The sequence below is a fragment of the Melanerpes formicivorus genome, unplaced genomic scaffold, assembly GCF_026170545.1.
Source record: "Melanerpes formicivorus ecotype bairdi unplaced genomic scaffold, bMelFor1.0.p_v2 SCAF_18, whole genome shotgun sequence".
NCBI lineage: Eukaryota > Metazoa > Chordata > Aves > Piciformes > Picidae > Melanerpes > Melanerpes formicivorus.
In genome coordinates, this window is record NW_027142370.1 from 3013659 (window position 1) to 3036359 (window position 22701).

At 59.4% G+C, this 22701-nt stretch overlaps 2 protein-coding genes across 13 annotated transcripts in view; one reads left to right on the forward strand and one right to left on the reverse strand.

Moving 5' to 3' along the window:
• LOC137446596 (uncharacterized) overlaps positions 1–10762 on the reverse strand; it is a 27830-nt gene extending 17068 nt beyond the window's left edge. For both annotated transcript variants that reach the window (XM_068149368.1, XM_068149367.1), the window contains exon 1: positions 10070–10762. The gene's annotated coding sequence lies outside the window, so the exon portion shown is untranslated. The remainder of the gene's footprint in view (positions 1–10069) is intronic.
• DCTN1 (dynactin subunit 1) overlaps positions 1–22701 on the forward strand; it is a 61836-nt gene that overhangs the window by 13742 nt on the left and 25393 nt on the right. For 4 of the 11 annotated variants that reach the window (XM_068149359.1, XM_068149354.1, XM_068149355.1 and 1 more), the window contains exons 2-7: positions 2898–3146; positions 4391–4469; positions 6574–6605; positions 8345–8365; positions 17299–17316; positions 21588–21608. In XM_068149359.1, the coding sequence (XP_068005460.1) occupies positions 2919–3146; positions 4391–4469; positions 6574–6605; positions 8345–8365; positions 17299–17316; positions 21588–21608 (399 nt within the window). In that variant the 5' untranslated portion in view covers positions 2898–2918. Of the gene's footprint in view, positions 1–2897; positions 3147–4390; positions 4470–6573; positions 6606–8344; positions 8366–17213; positions 17317–21587; positions 21609–22701 lie in introns of those variants that run through there. The other 7 variants (XM_068149361.1, XM_068149362.1, XM_068149364.1 and 4 more) reach the window with 4 other exon arrangements.

Sequence of the window (22701 nt, forward strand, 5' to 3'; positions counted from 1 at the left end):
CTTGGAGCCCCCTGCAGATCCTGGAAGGCCACAATTAGGTCTCCTTGGAGTCCTTCTCCAGCCTGCACAACCCCAAAGCCCTCAATTTGTCCTCAGAGCAGAGCAGCTCCAGCCCTCTGCTCCTCCTCCTGGCCCTTCTCTGGACACCTTCCAGCACCTCCAGACCCTTCCTGGCACAGAGGCTCCAGAACTGGACCCAGAGCTCCAGCTGTGGTCTCAGCAGAGTGGAGCAGAGGGGCAGAATCCCCTCCCTGGCCCTGCTGGCCACACTTCTCTTGCTGCAGCCCAGGCTCTGCTTGGCTCTCTGGGCTGGAAGTGCATCCTTCATCCAGGATCATGCAGTTGGGCTTCACTGGGGCAGGAGCTGGGACAGTGAGCTATGTAAGGGTTGGACTGCATCTCTGTGTCAGAATTTGTGACATGGGGCCCCAAAGAGCTTTTGTGGTTTAAAAATATTACAGAATCCTTTTTCCATGCAAGTCCCAGATTCCCTGCCCTGGAGAATTTCTGGCACTGCTGGTGAGGAGGAGAGCAGCGCTGGGAGGCCAGCAGTGCGCTCCCCTGCTTCAGCTCCACCAGTGACTGCCCCAGACTGGCCAGCCTGGCTGCTCAGCTGCAGCTCTGCTGGCTGCCCCTGCCCTGGTGGGCCTCTGTCCACAGCCACATCAAAGCCCACTTGAGAGACAGTGCTGGGAAAGGCACTGCAAGAGGCTGGCAGCCTGGGGTGGGGAGTGGGTGAACGCTGCAGAGCAGGGCATCAGGAGCCCCTGAGCTGGCTTTGTGGTCAGAAAATCTGCACTGTGGAGCCATGTTGGATCCTGAAGCCCTCTGTTTGAAAATCCAGGGGTGCTGGTGACTGCTGCTGTTTGCTTTTACTCCCATGGCACTTTGGCAGGGAAGGGAGGAAGGCAGAGCTGTCCCTCAGCCGCCAGCCCAGAGCTCTGCAGAGGGCATTCCCCAGACGCCCACACGCAGCCCACAGCACCAAACCTGCTGCTGCTGCTGCAGCAACAGCGAAAGAGGTGATGTTTGAGGCCAGCTTGTCTGCTGCCCCTCTCCAGACTGGTGCTGTGGAACAACAAAACCAGGATCATAGACCATTGCATCACACCTGGGGTGGGAGGCACCTCAAGGCTCACCTGCTCCAGCCAGCTGGAAGCCTGCGTTGGACTTGATCTGAAAGTCCTCTTGCAACCCAAACGCTTCTGTGCTCTGGGACCCTTTGTCCTGTCCCACCTTGTGCAGCTCAGAGGCTGGTTTGTGCTCTGCTCCTCCTGAAACATCACCCTGACTTTTGTTTTCTGCTGGTCCCTGCCCTGGCTGCCTCCTTGCTGCTGAGGTTGTGCTCTGTGTGTTCCTCCTGGCACCAAGGTTTTGCTTCTGCTCTGCTTTGCTGAGCGTGCTCCTGTCCCAGCAGTGCTGCTGCAGGACGAGCAATAGGATGAGAGGAAACAGCCTCCAGCTGCACCAAGGAAGCTTTGGGTTGGACATGAGGAGCCTTTTCTTCTTCAAAAGGGCTGTCAAGGCCTGGCCCAGGGCAGTGGTGGAGTCCCCATCCCCTGAGGGCTCTCAGAGCTGTGTAGATGTGGTGCTGAGGTTTGGTGGTGACCTGGCAGTGGTGCTTTGACCCTGTGGTGTGGCTGCAGTGGTGGTGGTTCCAGCAGCAGTGATCCAGGTCTCTGTGTGTGCCAGCCAACAGCTTTCTGAGCTCCCCAGTTCTCCACGTGGGCTGCAGCCACCAAAACCTCCCTTGGTGTGTGGCTGCTGCTGGGGTTTGTCTCCCTGTCCATCGGCCTCAGCTGCTCTTCCTCAGCTGCGTTCTGCCACAGCGTGGGCTTGAAAGCCACCTTCTGTTCCCCTCTGGATAAAGAGTTCATTCTTTCACTGAGACAGAGCCCAGCAGCCATCAAACTGGAATATTTCATACCCAATAAACAGGACAAGTGACAAACTGGGTGATGTCAGTGCCAAATGTGCCCTGTGTGAGACCCTTGTGAGGAGAGCGCTGCCCTGGGCTGAGCTGTGGGACTTGAGCTGAGAGAGGCAGCCACACTCCCCCTGCCTTGACTGTGGCCAAAAGCAGTGGCTTTCTGAAGGCCATCTGGGGAGGGGCTGTTGGGGTAGGGTTACTTTGTAAGCAGTTGAAAAGATCATCAAGTCCCACCACGAGCCCAGCACTGCCAGGTCACCACTAGACCATGGCCCTCAGCACCGTGTCCCCAAGCTAATGCAGTGATGCATGCTGGGATTTAGATGTGGGTTGGTGTTTGTGGTGAGGATGCCTCCAACACCTCGTGGTAGGCCCTGCTCACTGCAGGGAGGGGGCTGCATGGTCTTGGAAGGTCCCTTCCAAACCCACTCGTGGAGGTTGGTCTCTTCTCCCAAGGAGTGAGTGACAGGACAAGAGGGAATGGCCTCAAGGTGCAGCAGGGGAGGTTTAGCTTGAGGAACAATTCCTTCCCTGGAAGGGGTTGGCAAGGCCTGGCCCAGGCTGCCCAGGGCAGTGGTGGAGTCCCCATCCCTGGAGGGGTTTCAGAGCTGTGGAGGTGTGGTGCTGAGGGCCATGGTTTGGTGGTGCCCTGGCAGTGCTGGGGTAAGGGTTGGAGCTGAGGATCTGAAGGGAAGCAGTTGGTGGTGGGTTTGTGTCTCAGGCACTGCAGACAAGCAGCTGCTGGTGGTGTGGCTGCTGTGTGGGATTCCTCCTGGCAGATGCAATGGAAGCAATGGCTTTTGCTGGCTCCTGAGCAGGGAAGGGGTGGTGGAAGGGCTGGAGGCCGACCCCTGGGCTGTGGGTGGCCCCAGAGGGCTCGGGGCGTTGGAGGGGGATGAGACCTCACTGCAAGCCGTGAATCTGCCCGCCTGCCTTCAGCCCTCTGCCTCTCTCCTCTCTGCCGCAGGCGTCCGGCACCGGCCCCAGGATGAGCGTGGAAGCCGGCAGCAAGCCCCTCAAGGTGGGCTCCAGAGTGGAGGTCATCGGCAAGGGGCACCGAGGCACCGTGGCTTACGTGGGTGCCACCCTGTTTGCCACGGGCAAGTGGGTCGGTGTCATCCTGGATGAGGCCAAGGGCAAGAACGATGGCACCGTGCAGGGCAAGAAGTACTTCACCTGCGAGGAGAACCACGGCATCTTCGTGCGCCAGTCCCAGGTACCCCTGCCGCCCCGCGCCCCGCCTGGGCAGCCATGGCCACGGGCACGGGCACCTGCCTCTGCTGCCCCCTCCGCTGCCCCTCTGCTGCCCCCTCTGCTGCCCCTCTGCTGCCCCCTCCGCTGCCCCCTCCGCTGCCCCGTCTGCTGCCCCCTCCGCTGCCCCCCTCTGCTGCCCCTCCGCTGCCCCCTCCGCTGCCCCCTCCGCTACCCCCTCCGCTGCCCCCTCCACTGCCCCCTCCACTGCCCCCTCTGCTGCCCCCTCCACTGCCCCCTCCACTACCCCCTCCGCTGCCCCCTCCGCTACCCCCCTCCGCTGCCCCCTCCACTGTCCCCTCCGCTGCCCCCCTCTGCTGCCCCCTCCACTGCCTCCTCCACTGCCCCCTCCGCTGCCCCCCCTGCTGCCCCCTCCGCTGCCCCCCTCTGCTGCCCCCTCTGCTGCCCCTCCGCTGCCCTCTCCGCTGCCCCCTCAGCCATGCTCCTGGCCCCCGGCCCTGCCTGTGTGAGGAGCAGAGCCGCTCCGTGCAGGCAGAGCGACCCCAGCGCAGGAGGTTCCACCTCAACGCGAGGGGCAGCTCCTTCCCCGTGAGGCTCACAGAGCCCTGCAGCAGGCTGCCCAGGGAGGGTGTGGAGTCTCCTCTGGAGGCTTTCCAGCCCCAGCTGGGTGTGTTCCTGTGCTGGATTCTCTGCTCCTGCTCTGGCAGAGGGGTTAGACTTGATGATCCCTTCCAGCCCCTGACATCCTCTGATCCCATGATCAGCTGGAGGCTGCTGAAGCTGGGGCTTGGCCCAGGCTGACAGGTGACAGGAAGCTCCACCTCAACATGAGGAAGAACTTCTTGACTGTAAGGGTCACAGAGCCCTGGAGCAGGCTGCCCAGAGAGGTTGTGGAGTCTCCTGCTCTGGAGCCTTTCCAGCCCCAGCTGGATGTGTTCCTGTGTGCCCTGTGCTGGATTCTCTGCTGCTGCTCTGGCACATGGGGGCTGGACTCGAGGATCTCCTGAGGTCCCTTCCACCCTCTGACATCCTGTGAGCCTAAATCCTGAGTTTTGATCTTTTCTGTTTTGATTCCCTGTGGGAATAGAGAGTAGGAAGCCTGTGGCAGGAGGGTGGTTGGGCAGGTGAGCTCAAGCAGGGCCAAAGAGCTGCAGTCAGCTCTGTGTGGCTCTGCCCCAGCAGAGGCCTCCTTGCTGGTCACACTTTGGTTTGGGGTTTGTGTAATAACAGTGGCTTTGCTTTTTCCAGATCCAGGTCTTTGAAGATGGAGCTGATACCACATCCCCAGAAACACCAGAATCAGCTGCCTTGAAAGTCCCCAAACGAGGTATGGCCAAAACCTGCCCTGTGGCCTGGGCCAGATGAGGTACCGATGCTGAGCAGGGGCTTCCCACACTGGGGTGCAGGTCTTGAGGGGTGACAGTGGCTATCCCAAGGCCCTGTTCCTGGGCTGGGGGTGCCAGGCTCCATCCCCAAGTCAGGTGTGCAGGGGCTCACCTTTAAAATTAAGTCCAAGCACTAACCCAGCACTGCCAGGTCACCACTGGACCATGGCCCTCAGCACCACATCTCCATGTCTTCTAAACCCCTCCAGAGGTGGGGACTCCACCACTGGCCTGTGCAGCCTGGGCCAGGCCTTGACAACCCTTCTGGGCAAGTAATTGTTCTCATGTCCAACCCAACCCTCCCCAGGCACAGCTTGAGGCAGGTTGCTCTCATACTGTTGCTTTTTGCTTGGCAGAGGAGGCCAACCCCTGCCTGGCTTAAGCCTCATTTCAGGGAGTTGTAGAGAGCCAGAAGGTCCCCCCCACACCTCCAGGCTGAACAAGCCCAGCTCCCTCAGCTGCAGCTCACCAGCCCTGTTCTCCAGCCCCTTCCCCAGCTTTGTTGCCCTTCTCTGGACACACTCCAGCACCTCAGTGTCCCTCTTGGAGTGAGGAGCCCACACTGATCCCAGGATTTGAGGGGCAGCTGTTGCTGGTTGAAGTGGTGGGCAAAGGGGCTGAGTTGGAGGGGCAACAGGACAGCAGCAGGTGGAGACTGGCCAGGTTCTGAGTGGACCAGCCCCTTTGGGGTGTCCCAGTGAGCTCAGGTAGCCAGGCTTGGTGCTGGCCCCACGGCTGCTCAGGGGCAGGGCTGCGGGTGCTGGGCTGTGGCTGCCTGCCAGGGGTTTCCATGGAAACAGCAGTGCCAGCTGCTGCAGTCTGACTGCACTGGGTGGTGCAGGGATTGCTCCCCTGTGCATCCAGCACCTTCCTCTCCCAGGCTGGTGGAGGGGTGTGCAGGGAAGCTGGGTCCTGTTCCTGATTCCTGAGGCACTTGGGCAGTGTTTCCTGTGGGGCTGCCAGTGCCACAGCTGGGAATCACAGAGCTGCAGGCTGGTTTGGGTTGGAAGTGACCTTCAAAAGCCTTCTGGTCCAACCAGCCTGCAGGGAGCAGGGACATCTTCAGGTTGCCCAGGATCACAATGTCCAGGAGGGTTTGGAGTCTCTTCAGAGAAGAAGGCTCCACAGCCTCTCTGGGCAGCCTGCTCCAGGGCTCCAGCACCCTCACACCAAAGAACTTTCTCCTTATATCCAAGTGGCACCTCCTGGGTTGCAGTTTGTGCCCATTGCCCCTTGCCCTGTCACAGGGCACCACTGAGAAGACTCTGGCCCTATTCTCTTGCCCCCCACCCTTTAGCTGAGCACCGATCAGCTCCCCTCTGGGGCTGCTCTTCTCCAGGCTCTCAGCCCCAGGGCTCTCAGCCTTTGCTCCTCACAGAGCTGCTCCAGGCCCCTCAGCACCTTCATAGCCTCTGCTGCACTCTCTCCAGTAGTTCCTTGTCCCTCCTGAACAGAGGAGCCCAGACCTGGATCCAGCACTGCAGGGGTGGCCTGGCTGTGGATTCCCAGTGCTGGGAGGTTCCCTGGGGAGCAGAGCTGTGGCTGGCTGCTTTGGGGATATTTCTGCATGCTCTTCTGCACATGTACCTTGTGCTAGTTCAGGTCCCACATACAGAGTGGGATGAAACTGCTTGTTGTGCTGCCTGGAGGGTCTGTGGAGCTGTGCTCCTGTTGCTGCTCACGTTAGAGTGCCTTTTGGACTCCAGCTCTGCTCATGTGGCCCTCCAGGCTGCTCTGCACTTCCCACCCAGGGCTCTGGTGGTGACTCAGGTTCCCTGAATTGCAGCAGCTGGGCTCAGGAGAAGCAGCAGAGCCTGACCTAGTTCTGACACACGTGTCTGAGTGCTTGGCTCCCTCAGGCTCTGCCAGCAGGCCTCATAAGGGAGTCCCTGTTCCCTCAGCCCACTGTGCCCCCCTGCCCCCCGCTGCCCCCCGCTGCCTGCTGCCCTCACAGCCTCAGGGGCTCCTTTCTCCGGGCTGCAGGCACTCTGTATGCAGCTCACACCCTCCCCAGGCTCACCCTGCTCTTTCTGTTTGCCTTTGCAGATTCCCTGGATGCTGCCAAGGCCAGCAAACTGGTGAGTGCTGGGCTGGGCTTCCTCAGGCTCCACAGCACATCCCCTCTGTGGGGTGCAGGTAGTGGGAGAGGCAGGGGTGCCTGTGCTGTTCTGTGTCTTCTCTCTCACTTCTATCCCTTCCAGAAGCTCCATTTTGCAGCCCTGTGGCCACCCCCTGCCCTCCCCCAGATCCCCCTCCCTCCAAACACACAGAAAGGAGAGGATTTTGCCAGCCTGCCTCTTCCTTACCCCCTTTTCTTCCAAGGCTGCAATGCAAGTGCCCCTGGTGAAGCAGATTTCTTCTGGAAGCCATGGGAGGAAGGCTGCATGGAAAGGAGTTTTCAAGTGATGACCAGAAAACAAGAAGTTAGGGAGAAATATCCCCAGGGCAGCTGCCTCTCTCACTGGTTTCACCTCAGCTCAGTGACTCCTGCAGCATTCCCCCCCTGCACAGCTCTGGGCTGCTCTCCCTGCACTGACAGCCCTTGGATCCTGCAGGAGGGATGTTCCATGTTCCTTGGGATGGCTGAGATGAGCTTTCTCTGGCTCATGTGTGTGGCTGGCAGAGGAATGCTCTGCTTCTCCTGGTTCCTGTGGGTGCAAGCTTGAATTTGGCATTTCCTCACTTCTGATGAGAAGTGAGAGCCCCCAGGTTAAACATCTGGCAGACCTCCTGTCCATGAGCATCACTTGGTTGGTTCTTAGTGCTGAAGGGAATTTGGTGCTGGTGGAAGCAGCAGGTGTTGGTGGATGGAGCTTGCTGCTGCTCTGGACTGGGGCTGCTGCTGCCTGCTGTGCTGCCCTGCTCTGGGGCACCCAGGCTGGTTTATCCTTATGGAAACCACTGGAGCTCAAAGTGAGCACCCTGCCACTTTCCAGAGGGTGCTATGGGGGTGCCCAGCTCCTGAGGGTGAGCTGAGTGCTGCCACCCTGATGGGCACACAGAGCTTTGTCTTCTGCCCCTTGTGTGAGACACAGGTGGAGTTTGCTTCCCAGGATTCCACTGCTCCTCCCAGGAGCTGCTGCAGAGGCATGGACCTGAGGGTGCTGGAAAAGTGCTCTGAGCCACTTGCTCAGTGCTTCAGCCCAAAGTGGAGGAGGTTTCCAGCATGCTGGGGGTGAAATGGGATTTCTCATCAGCAGGGGTGTGAGCTTCTGTGAGCAGTCATCCTCAGGGCAGCAGCCAGTGCAGGGCTGTGCCTCGGTGTCAGCAAGAATTGCAGTTGCAAAGCAAAGCTGCTGTGTCAGTGGTGAGCTGCAAGCAGGCTGTGTGAGCTGAGGGGGGTGGAAGTGCACCCACACAAGCCATGGGAGGTCAAGCAGTGGGATGCAGCTCCTCCTTCCCTTGGCAGGGCCTGATCTGAGGGGAGCAGGGCTGGGGTCCCTCCTTCTCAGACACCCCTAAGCACTTTGGTCAGCTCTTCTTCCCAAGTGCTGGTGGCCACCATTCCCTCACTCTGCCTTCCTTTGTGTCCTGGCTCCTGAGCAGATGCTGTGCTGGGCCAGAGGAAGGTGAATCAAACACACCGCAGCAAAGCTCCTGGACGAGAGGGCTTGAGCCGAGCCCTGGGCTCTGCTTGCCCCTCCTCAGCAGTTGTTTAAGCTCACCTGAATGCACTCCCCTTTCTGATGGTGTCTTTGCAGCCCAAGCTGAGCCCTGTCCCTGTGCTCTGTGTGGGAGCAGAGAGCAGCTGGCTGCTGGGCGCTGTGGCTCCGGTGGGAGCTCTAACTCTCTGCTCTTTTGTTCCCTCCTCACGCAGCGTGGAGCCAAACCCAAAAAGGTGCTGCTTTTATAACAATTCATCCATGTCTTGCCAAGTCTCCTGGCTGCATGATGGGCCCTCCAGTGCATCCCAGTGCATCCCAGTTCATGGTCACCCATTGCTGCTCCCCTCCATCACGCCGCTGCATGTTTGCTCGTTGCATGCGCTCCCCTGCGCCCCTCCCACCTTGCTCCCAGGTCAGTGCAGCCCAAGCCAGGGCTCCCCAGGCAGACCACAGCTTGGTCAGAAGAGGCTGCACTGTGGGACTGCAGCTCAAGGGAGGTAGGGAGGCCAGCAGCCCAGCTTTGTGCTCAGCTGGGAGGTTTTCTGCTGTTCCTGTTGAGCACAGGGGAGTTTCCAAGCCAGCGCTGGGTGCTGGTCACTGTGAAGCCAGCTGTGTCCTGGGCTGAGCCCCAGCAGTGTGGGCAGCAGGGGCAGGGAGGGGATTCTGCCCCTCTGCTCTGCTCTGCTCTGCTGAGACCCCACCTGCAGCGCAGGGGCCAGCTCTGGAGTCCTCAGCACAGACAGGGACCTGTTGGTGCAGGGCCAGAGGAGGCCACAGCAGTGATAGGAGGGCTGGAAGCCCTCTGCTGTGAGGCCAGGCTGGGAGAGTTGGGGGTGTTCAGCATGGAGAAGAGAAAGCTCCAGGGAGACCTTCTGGTGGCCTTTCAGAGCTTAAAGGGGCCTGTAAAAAAGCTGAGGGCAGAGTTTTAGCAGGGCCTGTTGTGACAGGAGAAGGGCTGATGGTTTGAAACTAAAAGAGAGAGACTCAGACTGGTGAGACCCTGGCTGAGGTTGCCCAGAGGGGTGGTAGATGCCCCATGGCTGGAACCATTCCAGGTCAGATTGTTCAGGGCTCTGGGCAACCTATTCTAGTTGCAGACATCCCTGCTGCCTCCAGGGGGTTGGAGTAGATGACCTTGAAAGGTCCCTGCCAGCCTAAACCAGTCTGGGTTCTGTTCTGTACCTGCGAGCTGTGCCCAGCATCGCTCCCAACACATCTGGGTGGAGTTCACAGCTGGAAGTTGTGGACACCAGAGGAGCCAGCCCAGGTACTGCTGCTTCCCCCACCTGACTGACTGTCACAGCTCAGCCCAGTTTGCCTTGCTGGCCACCCTCTCTTTCCCTTAATTCACGCTTTGTCAGACCACAACCAGCCAAAGCCAAACATCTGTTGTATTGCTCCTTACCAAGAGGAACTCAAAGGGTCTTGGCAAAGAATCACCAGGTCTGTAGCCTCTGGTGAGCTGGGGTGGTTCAGCCTGGATTAAAGGAGGCTGAGGAGAGATCTTCTGGCTCTCTACAGCTCCCTGGAAGGAGGTTGGAGCCAGGTGGGGGTTGGTCTCTTCTCCCAAGGAACAAGTGATAGGACAAGAGGAAACAGCCTCAAGTGTACCAGGGGAGGCTTAGGTTGGACATGAGGAGCAATTTCTTCCCCCAAAGGGCTGCCAAGGCCTGGCCCAGGCTGTCCAGGGCAGTGGTGGAGACCCCATCCCTGAAGGGGTTTCAAAGCCATGGAGCTGTGGTGCTGAGGGCCATGGTCTGGTGGTGCCCTGGCAGTGCTGAGCTAAAGGTTGGACCTGATGACCTTAAAGATCTTTTCCAACCAAACAATTCCATGATTCCATGAATGTTTTTCTGCCATGGGAATGTTGCCAAGAGAGGAGCAAAGCTGGCCACTGGAGACCTGGAACAGGCAAAAGAGAGAAAGCAACACAGTACCTGCTGGGTCCTTGGTGGTGTCTTGGATGGATCTTTTCACTGTGCCCCTTGGGTGAAGGGATGATCCAAACAGCAGCATTCATCCCTGGGAAGTCCACAGGTGAGGAGCAATGCAGAAGTGCAAGGAGAAGCCCTGGGACACCGTAGATGGGTGGCCTAGAATGGCTGTTCCTGGATGTCCCTTCTCCTGAGCCCTCCCATCCGAGGTTTCTCTTGCCTGTCTGCCCCAGCTCTCGCTGCTGGGAGCTCCCAGCCAGCACTGCCGTGCTGCAGCTGCTCTGTCCTGCCCCCACTGCCTGTCACTCCCTCGGTGGGAAGGGAAGAGCTCCTCAGCTTGGCTGTTGTGTGTCTGTAGTTCCCTGTGCCCGTGGTCTGCAGGCAGTTGGGCTGATGGCAGGTTCCATCTGTGCTGCCATCTGCTCCCGGCCCTAGCTGCTGCTGCCGGCAAGCGAAGGGCTGTGTGACAATAGCTCCCAGGGATCCCCTCCTGGCCAGCTGGGGACAGCACAGCTCTTTCTCAGAGGGAGAGGCCAGTGCTGTGGTTGTGCTGATGTCCCTCAGATTTGACCTGGTTGGCTTTTAATAAGCTTGGCAGCTCTGCACCCCCTGGCAGCCGCTGCCCTTGCCTGAGTGCCTGGAGCCGCAGCCCTGCCGGCGTGCTCACAGGGCACCCAATGTGATTAGCAGATAAAGCCCAGCTCAGGAGCTTAAGGGGGCTCTTTGCATGTTAAATATAGACTGGGATCCTGTTGAGAGCCTTCTGTGTGCCAGATGGGCCTTAGCCTCCCAGCTCTTGCCCCTCTCAGCTTCCTTGCCTTGGCCTCTCAGCTCACTGGGAGCAGTGGGGTAGGACCTCTGGGCATGGAGGTCATGGCTCCCCCAGCCCTTGCTGCTGGTCATGTGGACACTCAGGGTGGTTGTGGGGCTTCAGAGAATGCTTGGGTCCCCTCTGGGGCTGCCCCAAGCTGTGATGTGGTGCAGGGTGTTGGCTGTGTCCTCATTCTTCATGCAGGCATCATGTGTGCCTTGGAGTCATGGACTTGCTGAGGTTGGAAAAGACCTTGAAGATCACTGAGTCCACTAACCCAGCACTGCCAGGGCACCACCAAACCATGGCCCTCAGCACCACCTCTCCATGCCTTTGAAACCCCTCCAGGGATGAGGACTCCACCACTGCCCTGGGCAGCCTGGGCCAGGCCTTGACAGCCCTCAAGGGGAAGGAATTGCTCCTCATGTCCAACCTAGCCCTGCCCTGGCACAACCTGAGGCTGTTTGCTCTTGTCCTCTGAAGAGCACAGCTTTGCTCTGTCTCTCTGCAGGGTGCCAGGGGTGCTCCAGCAGTCCCTGCTCTGTCCCGGTGGCTTGCTGTGCCAGTCGTTAGCTGGGTCCCGTGGCAGGCAGCTCCAGGCAGTAGCAGTTGGGCTCTCCAGCCAGCTGCTGAGGGCAGGGGGCAGTCTGCTTCCAGATGGTTTCTTTTTAGAGCAGGGAGGCCAGCCCAAGCCCTGTCGAGCCTTTAAAGGAAGGAGTGATCCGATTAGCTCATACAGCATGGCTTACATCTGAGGGTGTCCCGCAGAGAGCTCGGCTGCACGGCTGGGGTCCCTCCTGGCCACTCACAAGCTGTTGGGGCTGCTCTCCCCGCCTCGGGGGCAGGGGGCCGGGGGGCAGGGAGTGGAACTGGCAGCAGCATGGGGGTTCTTTGGCTGCTCCTCACGGGGTGGAGCAGGGAAGCCGCGGAGCTGAGCAGCTTCTGGCGCCACAAGCTGGTGGCAGCGAGCAAGTGAATGAGCCTTAAGCCCTGCAGCGCCACGGGCCGCGGGGAGGCTCAGCAGGGTTCTCATCTGCCCTGTGCTGTGAGCTCCCCGTGCTTGGTGTGGCTCCCAGGTCAGGAACTTCTTACATGGCACTGAAGGCTCCCCAGGGACAGCTCCAAGCGTCCCACACCGAGCTTTTCCTGTCCCTGAGCTGCATTTTGTTCTTGTGCTTCTGAGCTGTGTGCTGGGAGAAGGGTGGGATGAGAGCCCTGGGGCTGCTGAGCCTGGAGGAGGGCAGCCTGAGAGGGGATCTCATCAATGCTGATCAAGAGCTAAAGGGTGGGGGGCAAGAGGCTTGGCCACTCTCTTCTCAGTGGTGCCCAGTGACAGGACAAAGGGCAACAGGCACAAATGAGTCCAGGAGGTTCCACAAGGAGAAATTTGTTTGCTGTGAGGGTGCTGGAGCCCTGTCTCAGGCTGCCCAGAGAGGCTGTGGAGTCTCACTGCAGAGATTCCAAACCTGTCTGGGCTTGGTCTTGGGCAGCATGCTGTAGGAGACCCTTCTTTAGCAGAGGAATTGGACTAGATGATCTGCAGAGGTTGCTCCTTGCTGGGATTCAGGGATTCTGTGCAGTGGGGGAGCAGGGCTGAGCTGCCTGGAGCTGCCTGCAGCAGTGTCTGAACTCCTGCACTGCTTCATCTGGTTGTCTGCTGAAGCCTGCTGGGTTGCCTTAGTGCTTCAGCTCTTCCCCCTGGCTCTTGAGCTGGGTGTTTGGCAATCTCACAGCTCATCAGACCCTCATCTGCCTTGTTTTGATGAACTCCTGTGGGACCAGAGGCATTTTCTTGAGGACAAGCATTTTTTTTTCCAGCCTGTCATGCAGGGTAAGTCCTAGCAGTCAGAGTCACCATAGCTGGACATGGCTTCATGCTGCCCTCAGTGTTTATCTCCTGCTGCCCTCAGTGTTTCTCTTTGAGATGGTTCAGTTTGGGAGTTTGGTTGGCTGGGGTTTTTGTGCACTTCAGGACTGCTCAGAGGTGGAGGCAGCTCCATGTGTGGTAAGCAGTCACCTCTGTGACACATCTGGGATCCTGCTCCTGGGTGCTTTGTGCACCCTGCCTGTGCTTTGTAGAGCCTGCACACCTCTGCTGTGCAGCTAAAGCAGGGGAAGGGGCATTTGCCCCTGCTCTGGTGGAGAAGGCAGAGGCCTCTTCATCAAGTGACCATCACTGTCTCACAGGATGTCAGGGGTTGGAAGGGACCCAAAGACATCACTGAGTCCAACCCCCCTGCCAGAGCAGGGCCATGCAGTCCAGCTCAGGTCACACAGGAACACATCCAGACAGGCCCTGAAAGTCTCCAAGGAAGGAGACTCCACAACCTCTCTGGGCAGCCTGTTCCTGTGCTCTGTGACCCTCACAGTGCAGAAGTTCCCCCTTGTGCTGAGGTGGAACCTCCTGTGCTGCAGCTTACATCCATTGCTCCTTGTCCCATCCCAGGGAGCAAGTGAGCAGAGCCTGTCCCCTCCCTCCTGACCCCCAGCCCTCAGAGACTTACAGACATTTATTCAATCCCCTCTCAGTCTTCTCTTCTCCAGCCTGAAAAGCCCCAGGTCCCTCAGCCTCTCCTCCAGTCCCCTCATCATCCTCATTGCCCTCCACTGGACCCCAAGTCTGACACAGCAGTGGTGGGCTGGAAGGCCTCAGCACAGGGAGGTTTGCAGTGAGTGTTTGGCAGGGCCTTGCCCATCATCTTCTGCAGCAGGAGAGGTTGGAGGGTACTGACCTGACTCTGCTTCTTCAGCATGCCCAGGGGATCCCACATACCAACAGCACAGCCTTTGATCTGTGGTCCTCTCTGTGACCCAGGGGGTGCTGCTGGAGTGGGAATGCTTCCAGGCTGGCCAGACAGCCCCAGAATTCCTGACACTGCTGGAAGAGAGACAATCATAACTGCCTGGGGGCTGGCAGAAGCCCACCTGTGCTCTGGGGAGATGAGCTGGTGGCTGCCCCTCAGGGATCAACACTGGGCCCAGTGCTGCTTGACATCTTCCCAAGTGGTCTGGATAGAGAGGATCAAGTGGAGCCTGATGAAGCTTACTGGTGACACTAAACTGGATGGTCAAGTCCAGGAAAGCCACCCTGCAGGAAGAGCTGGAGGGGCTGGAAGAGCCTGGTGAAGCTCAACAAGGACAAGTGCAAGGCCTTGCACCTGGGAAGAGACAATCCCAGGGTGCAGCACGGGCTGGGACCTACGTGGTGGGGGAGCAGCTCTGTGGACAGGGCCCTGGGGGTGCAGAAGCAGCTCAGTGTGAGTGAGCAGCGTGCTGCAGCAGCACAGAGGGACAGCAGGATGCTGGGGCATCACCAGGGGCATCACCAGCAGGCAGTCACTGTCCCACTCTGCTCAGGACACCTCTGGAATGCCAGGTTGAGTTTTGATCCCTGCTGGGCAAAAAAGCTGTGCACAGGCCAGAGGGGGTCCAGAGGAGGGCCACCAAGACATCAAAGGAGAGAGCCTGAAGAAGAGAGCTGAGAGGAGACCTCAGCTTGTTGCAGTGGTTAAAGCTGGAGAGTCCCTTTTTACAAGGAGTGCCATGGAGAAGACAAGGGCTGATGGGGACAAGGGACTCCTGGGGAGGTTGTGATTGAACACAGGAGGAAAATTGCTCACAAGGGTAAGCAGACCTTGGAATAATGTCCCCAGGGCAGTGGTGGAGTCCCCAGCGTGGGACAGTCAAGATTCAGCTGGACAGGGTCTGGGCCACCTTGTCTAGATTGGGTTTTGACCAGGAAGGGTTGGACCAGATGATCTTTGAGGTCCTTCCAGCCTGGGATGGTTCTATGAAGCCCTGAGTAGAGGAGCCACCTTGGGTACAGCAGGCCACAGGGCTTACAGAGGAGTTGGGCAGCTCAGGTCCTGAGGCCAGTTAAGTCTGGAGGGTCAGCTGCTGGAGCTTGCTACCTGCAGAAGTTACCTTTCTGTCTCTTTGTGTGGGATCTCCATCTTTGCTCCATGATTTAATCCAGCCCCATAACCTTTTATCCTGTGGGAAGCTCTTGTTCTGTGTTCCTCCTCCCACCAGGCTCTCGTAGAACTTCACTGGTTCAGACCAAACCAAAACCCAGGACCTGGAGACTCTTGAAGGAACTAAAGACCCTGACTGACTAACCCCACACCAGCATGGGAGCTGCTGGCTGGCACTGGGGTGGATGTGGGGTGGGCCCTCACCATGAGCAGTGTTTCTGCCCCGTGTTTGCTGCAGCCTTGCATCATTTCTTGTCCTCTGAGGCCTCGGGCAGCATTTCCTGCAATGGAGATGAACAAAACTATGCTGGAGATGAACACAACAAGGCCGCATCTGGCTCTGTGGGTCTGCTGGGAGGTCTGGGGAGGTCCAGCCAGCACTAATGAGCTTTAATGTGTAATTAAACCCAGGCCTTGATGTGCTTTCCAGGCCATTGATTGGAGCCTGTAACCTGAGCTTGGTGCTCTAAGTGCTTTTCACTTACCCCAAGGGCTTTTGGATCAAGGCCGATAATGAAAGGGAGACTTGGGGGCTCCGTGTGTGATTTGGTCCTGTGCAGGGTCTGTGGTGCTGCTGGTTGCTCTTCAGCACAGTTCAGGGCAATGCTGATGGGGAGGCTTTGGAGCAGCTATTGATACTCAGCTGCTAGGGTTGGGCTTTTTGTGAGCTGGTGTGACATTTGTGCAGCAGTGTGGTGGGAGAAGAGGAAATGGCCTTAAGTTGCACCCAGGGAGTTTTAGGTTGGATGTGAGGAACAATTTCTTCCCTAAAAGGGTTGTCAAGCCCTGAACCAGGCTGCCCAGGGCAACAGTGGAGCCCCTGTTCCTGGAGGGGTTTCAAAGCTGTGTAGCTGTGGTGCTGAGGGCCATGGTGACTTGGCAGTGCTGGGCTGAGGGTTGGACTTGATGATCTTAAAGGTCTTTTCCAACCTAAAGGATTCCATGATTCCATTCATGTACTGTGTAAGAAGGACAGTGGCCTGGGTCAGCCTCAGCTCTGCTCCTTCCTCCCGCAGTGGCCTGGGTCAGCCTCAGCTCTGCTCCTTCCTCCCGCAGTGGCCTGGGTCAGCCTCAGCTCTGCTCCTTCCTCCTGCAGTGGCCTGGGTCAGCCTCAGCTCTGCTCCCTCCTGCTGCCCTGCTGTGGGATATCAGGAAATGATGTCCTTGAGGTGGCAATGTTGGACAAGAAGGTCCACACTCACACCCAGAGAGTGTGATACACAGGGCAAAAGCGTGTGTCTGTAAAAGCAGTCAGAAGCTGAAGGCTTGGGGTCTGCAGTGTTGTGCTGTGGCGCTGAGCTTGTGGTGAGATCTTGCTGGAGGTGCTCCTGGTTGCTGTGGTGTTTGGACCCCATGCTGATGCAGTGTTGGCCTGGGGCAAGGATGCTGAGCAGGAATTGGAGGTTTGGGCTTGGGCACAGCCCAGATGACCTTCCAGATGCTGTGCTGGCTGCTGGTGCTCAGCAGCATGGGCTTCTTTCTGACAGCAGAGAATCGTGGGATAGTTTGGGCTGGAAGGGACCTTTAAAGGTCATCTAGTCCGAGCCCCCTGCAGTGAGCAGGGACATCCTCGACCGGCTGTGCAGGGCCAGCCTGACCTGGAATGGTTGCAGGGATGGAGCATCTTTCAGGGCAAGGCTTCTCCGGGGCCAGTCCTGCCGTGGGGGTTTCCCAGCTGTCCTTGGGGTGCGTTGAGCTCTTGGACACCAAGCTCCTCGCTGGCAGGGACCAAGCCCAGCGCCTGCGAGGGTGGGAGCCAGGCTGGGCGGCAGTCGGCTGCACGATGGCTGCGGCTGTGCGCAGACGTCTGTCCGTCTGCCTGGGCTTAGCTCCGTCCATCTGCCCGGGCTCAGGGGATTTGCTGGGGAGGTCGCAGCCGTCGCCGGGGCCGGCGTGGCGGCGTCGGCGCGGCGTGGGCACGGGGCGGGCGGGAGAAGGGCCGTGGGGCACGGCGCGGGTGCCGGGCGGAGGGACGGAGCCGGCCGGCCCCTCCGGCGAGGTGACCGAGCCGGGGTTGTTGCTAAGCTACCGGGGAGCCCTTGCCTGAGAGGAGCCATCGCATCTCATCGCATCGCATCGCATCACCGGCGGCTCGGTGCGGCCGCCGCGGCGCGGGGAGGAGAGCTCCACCGGCGGTGATGTCATGAGCCGCCGGGGCGGTGGTTGGAGACACCGGCGGAGCCAGGACGAGCGGCCGCGGCTGGGGCGGCTGCCATGGGCCCCGGTGCGGCGCAGCCCCGCTGAGCTGCCGCCGCTGCCGTAGCGGCCGGCGCGTCACGACCGGCGGCGGGCGAGCGGCTGGAGGCGAAGCCGCGGCCATTTGCAGGCGCCGCCGGGCGGCCGCCGCTCCGAGACCGCGCTCGGGGAGCCGGCTGCCTCACGGCTCTGCATCCCTCTCTCTCCCTCTCTGTCTCTCTCCCGTCTGTCTGTCTGCAATGATGAGGCAGGCCCCGGCGACACGGAAGGTACAATCTGCCGCTGTATCCGCCCCGGCATCGCTTAGCGCTGCTCTGAGCCTACCTTGCTCCGCTCTTGTGTTTGCTGTCTGTTTGGTTTGTGCTTTCCTCTCTCCCCCTCCCTTGCTGTGTGCGGGCTGCTGAGCCGGGCGCTGCGCGGTGGCCTCGCCTTCGGGACGGGGAGGGGGGGAGGCTGCCGAGGGAGAGGGCAGCATCGCGGCAGCCTTTCGGAGTGCAGCCTCATTTCATGCCTCGCTTTCCCTCGCAAGTTTCCAGGGCTCCTTTCTCCATCTCCCTGCTCCGTGCCTGCCTCGCATGCAGCAGCGGCTCTGCAGCTGGGCTGGAGCCCGGGCTCCCTGCCTCGCCTGCTGCCTGGGGGGGAGCTGGTGCCTGGTTGCTGGGCGTTGCACGTTCACGGTGAGGATTTGCCTGCCCCAGCGGTGCCAGCCGAGCCCTGGCCTCTGCTTTTAGCCTTGCCAGGGGCTGGGTGCATCTGGCCTCCCTGCCAGGCTGATGCTTGTGCAGGTTACAGCACAGGCTCTGTGCTCTGGTAGTGCCCTACATGGTTATTTTTAGCCTAACCAGGATATCTCTCTTCAGCTCAAAGAGAAATCCTGGGAAATTTTAGTTTGTGTGTGCCTGATCTCCAGGAGTCAGTGAAATAGGAGCAGCCAAAGGCACCAAGGTGCAGCTTCCCTGACTGTGCTGTGTCAGTGAGGGGGCTTTGCTGCTTTACTAGCCTCCCAGTGAACACTCCTGATTTACCTCCTGAGCTCACCCAGTCCAGCCAGGTGCTCTGACTGCCTTCACAGCTCCTCTTTAACCTTCCTCCAAAGGAAAAGTTCTACAGATGCTGAGCTCCCTCTGCCTCCAGCAGAAGGGTGGAGTGCCCAGTACTCAGCACTCTGCCTGCCAGGGAGCTCTGCAAGCCCAACCACCGCTGGATCTCAGCTTTCAGCTTTCCTGCTGCTCCCTCCCCTTGCACATGCTGCCTCCATACAGAGTCATGTCGTGTGCAAGGTGTTGCTGGTGGTTTCAAATGCAAGGCTTCCTGTACTGGGTGCCCAGCAATAATGCAGGTAACATCACTCCAAGATTGTGAAGGACGCCCTGAGGTGATGAAGGATGCCCTGAGGTGATGAAGGACACCCTGAGGTGATGAAGGATGCCCCATGGCAGTGAAGAACACCCCAAGATGCTGAAACCCCCCCTGAGGGACCTTGTCCTTCTGCCATGGGGGCTGAGACAGAGTGAATGCCAGCAGGTTTTGTCTGGAGAAGGCTTGGTTCCTCTGAGGGCTTCGTTGCCTGCTGGCACCCTGCCTGCTTGGGTGGGCAGCACTGGCCTGGGCCTGATTAGTGCCCAGCTGCCAGCCTTGCTCAGGGGGTGCCTGCCAGCCCCTTGCACCCACTGCAGGAGTAACTCGTGGCAGCTAGGTGGGAAATCACTGGAGCAGCCTGGGGAGTTCTGCTCTCCTGCCTCAGGAACCCTCAGGCTTTGTCCAGCAGAGGCATTCAGCAGTGCCAGTCCTGCTTGCTGTGACTAACCCAAGTGTCCTTGGCCATGCTCACAACGGTGCCAACGCTGAGTGCTGCTGGCTGGGGCTGGGGCAGGGTCAGGCTCCTGCATTCAGAGCTGACTCAGGTCAGGAGGGAGCTGCAGGCCCTGCCAGCTGCAGCCCCACAGTTGGATGGGTGATGCCTTTTCCACCACGGGCAGTTGTTGGTAGCCAGGAGGAGTTTCACCAGGTTCCTTGTGGCTGGAGGTGCAGTTGGCACCCAGGTGCCTCTGTTCAGAGCCCTGGGGGCTCTCCTTGCCCCTGAGGGCAGGACCTGCAAGGCAGCAGAGCTTGTGTAATGTCATCAAATATGTATGCAGCAATGTGATGCAGCAGAGCTCAGAACCACTGAACTGATGGCTGGGAGCAGCAGCACCCTGGAGCACCCTGGCATCCTAGAGGGCCCAGAGTTCCTGGAGGAAGCTCCTGCACAGCCTGGAGACCAGTGGAGGGTCAAGTGTCTGCTCCCAGATCCTGAGCAGGGCTCCAGGATGCTTCTGAAGCCAGAAGGAACTTTGGCAGTGGAGACCTGCTGCTGTCCTCTCACCAGCTGGGTGCTGGAGCCCAATGGCTGCAGGAGAGAAGGAGGGGAAGCTGCTGTCCTGGTCCCACCAGCGTTCTGCCAGCCGAGCAGAGCCAGGGAATTGCTGCTGTGAGGTGTGCTGGGTGACAGCTGGATGGAGAAGGGGACAGCTGGGAGCTCAGTCACCCCCTGACCCTGCTAGAGAGCACTTCTCTGCCCCTCCTCTCACTGAGCCTCTGGGGGTCTTAGAGCTGACACTTTGGCTTTTGAATCTTCACATGGTGTTGTGTGCAGGGGGAGCAGAGCAGCCTCACAGCAGGCTGAGTCTGTCATGTGGCCTGGCTGTTAGAGAAGGGCACCAAGAGGCCTCCCTTCCTGAGCATTCAGTGTGGTTTGGGGCTCCTCAGCCCAGTCAGTGGCTGCTTGTGGAGCATGTCCCCTGCTGTCCAGCTGCTGGGGGGATGGATGTCCAACACCAGTTCTTGGTGGTTGCTGTCTGTAGCATCTTGAGGAGCTTGTCCAGGAGCCCTTTGCCCAGTGGTGGGGCTCTGGAGTTCCCTTCACAAGCTGTGTGGGGAGCCATGGGCTTGGCAAGGAGTGGAGGCATCTCCTGCTTGCAGACTCCCCAAGGAGGAAGGTTTCCAGAGTGTCTCCCAGGCTCTTGGTGCCCACTCAGTGTCCATCTGTCCTCAGCAGGACTTTGGGGAAGGTGCTGGAGTGCTCCTGGAGGGCTGCTCCTAAAGCAGAGGGTTTGAAGCTTTTACTGTGACTGCACTTAACCAAGCAGAGGATGTTCTGGAGGAGTGAGCTCTTCCCTCCACCCTGAAGGGCCTTTTGGAAGGGCTGGGAGTGAGCACAGTAAGGTGCAGCTGAAGGGAAGCAGTAGGTGCTGGGCTCTGTAGGGGGGATAAAACCCACCCAGAGCTGATCTGTAGCTACAAACCAAGCAGCTCTTGGTTTAGCTTTGCTTATCAAGGCCTGGGTGTGAACATGACCATGACTGTCAGGGGGGAGCTGTGGTGGTGCTGTGGTGGGCTGAGCTGCTTCTGCTGCTGGGTCACAGGGGCCAAGTGGTCGCTGATGGCTCCAGAGGAGTGCCCCGGGGCTGTCAGTCGGCAGCAGCTGTGTTGATCTGTGCTGCTCTCAGTGGCTCTGAGCTGTGCATTAGGCAATGGAACAGCAAACGAAGCAGGAGGGCTGTAAAGCATGCTCTGGTGTTGGGAAGCTGCAGCTGGGGAGCTCCCTGCCCACACCCAGAGCCCCCTGGCTGGCTTTCCCCACTGCTGCTGCCTGCCCTCGGGTGGGTGATGGTTGTGAGTGTACAGCCAGGATGTGCTGAGGTACCTGGGGTCATCTCCTTACCCTTCAGCATGAGAGCAGCTGTGATGGGGACAGTGGAGGCACTGCTCTGAGCTGCAGGGGGAGGGTCCTGCCTCGGCGTTGGGGGATGCATCTAGTTCCAGAGCTGACAAGGAAGCATGGAAGTGGCCAGGGGGAAGCTCCAAGTTGCCCCTGCAACTAAAGAGAAACAGAGCTCGGGGCCTGCAGCATCTCTGGGCACTGGTTGGTGATGCTCTGGGCCCTGCAGAAGCCACAGGGCTGAGGGGAGGGGGAAAGGAAAGTAGAAATCCCCCCCCAGCCTCACACTGCAGGGAGCTCTGGGGGAGGTGTGCTGAGATAAACTCAACCCTGGTCAGCAGAACCTGAGGAGCTCTGCAGTGAGGTGGCAGCAGCTCCCAGGCTGACCCAGGACAGCCCAGAGTTTGCCCTTGAAGCCAGAGATCGCTTAGAAGGAAAAGTGCCTCTGCCCCAGGGCTCTGCTGCAGCCAGCCTTGGGGTCCAGCCCCATCATCCCCACAGCTTTGTGCTTCTGCAGCAGCCTAAAGGGAGAGGAGGGCTGGAGCTGGACAAGCCACCTTCAGTCTGGGCAGGAGACCCTGGGCAGGAGTCCCTGGGCAGGAGGCTGAGCTGCCAGCAGGTTCTGTTTGTCCATCTCCCGGAGCCCTGCTGGCCCGGAGCAGCCCCGGGGCAGGGGCGAGGAGCTGGCCCGGCACTGCCTCGCACACTAACGGCTCTCCTTGTCTTCTCTTTCCTTCCCCTTGCTCTCTGCTGCATCTGCTGCTGCCTCTGTGCCTCTGCTCCTGTCTGTCCTGTCTGAATGTCTCTCCTCCTCTGCCTTCTGCTCCTGTTGCCCTCCAGACCACGGCCCGGCGCCCCAAGGTGAGCACCCGCGGTCGGGGGCACCCAGCCCCCTCCTGTGTTAGACATGAGCCTGGTGGTGCTGGCCCTGGGCACCCAGCCCCCTCCTGTGTTAGACAGGAGCCTGGTGGTGCTGGCCCTGGGCACCCAGCCCCCTCCTGTGTTAGACAGGAGCCTGGTGGTGCTGGCCCTGGGCACCCAGCCCCCTCCTGTGTTAGACATGAGCCTGGTGGTGCTGGCCCTGGGCACCCAGCCCCCTCCTGTGTTAGACATGAGCCTGGTGGTGCTGGCCCATCATAATCTGAGCCAGTGGGAGGTGGCTTGCAGAGGCACATGGAGGAGAGCAAGCCATGGAGAGAAATGCTCAGGGAGCTCTGGATCAGCCAAGTGAGAGTTTGGGAGCAATCCACAGTTGATGTTCTCTGCTATAAAGGAGCACTCTGGGGGCTTTATTCTCCCTGGGGGGTTTGTTTTCACTGCCTTGTAGAAGAAACTCAAACCAAGGCAGTGAGGAAGCCCTTCAGTCCCAGGGGACTGGGATCCTCACTGCCAGATCTCCCCTACCCCTCCCCAAAATACTTTGCTGTCTGTCGTTTTGGCACTGCAGGCCAAGGAGCCCAGGCCAGGGTGGGACCTCGTGGGGGGTAAAATGTGTGACAGGGCAATGTGAGCTCAGTGTGAGGAGGGAGTCCACTGCTCCTTCCCTAGGCTAAGATCTCCCCAGGCTCTGGAGTCAGGGCAGGGTTTTACTGTGAGCCCCCTGTGAGGCAGAGGAGGCAGCTCAAGGTGAGCAGCTTTTGTTTGCTGCTGTTGCTTTTGAGTCGGTTTCCAGCCCAGCTGGGAGCCTGCCCAGTACTGGGACAAGTCCTGGAGAGCTCTGGAGGGTGGCAGAGTGTGGAACAGGTTGCCCAAGGGGTTGTGGAGTTGCCTGCTCTGGAGAGTGTGCATCCCCCCCGGATGTGTTGCTGGGTGATTTGCTGTAGGTGATCCTGCTCCAGCAGGGGGTTGGACTGAATCACCTTGAGAGGTCTCTCCCAACCCTCACCATCCTGTGGGGGTCCTGTCCCACTGCCTCCAGCTGGGATGGTGTTCTGGGCTGGAGAGGAGCCAGAGT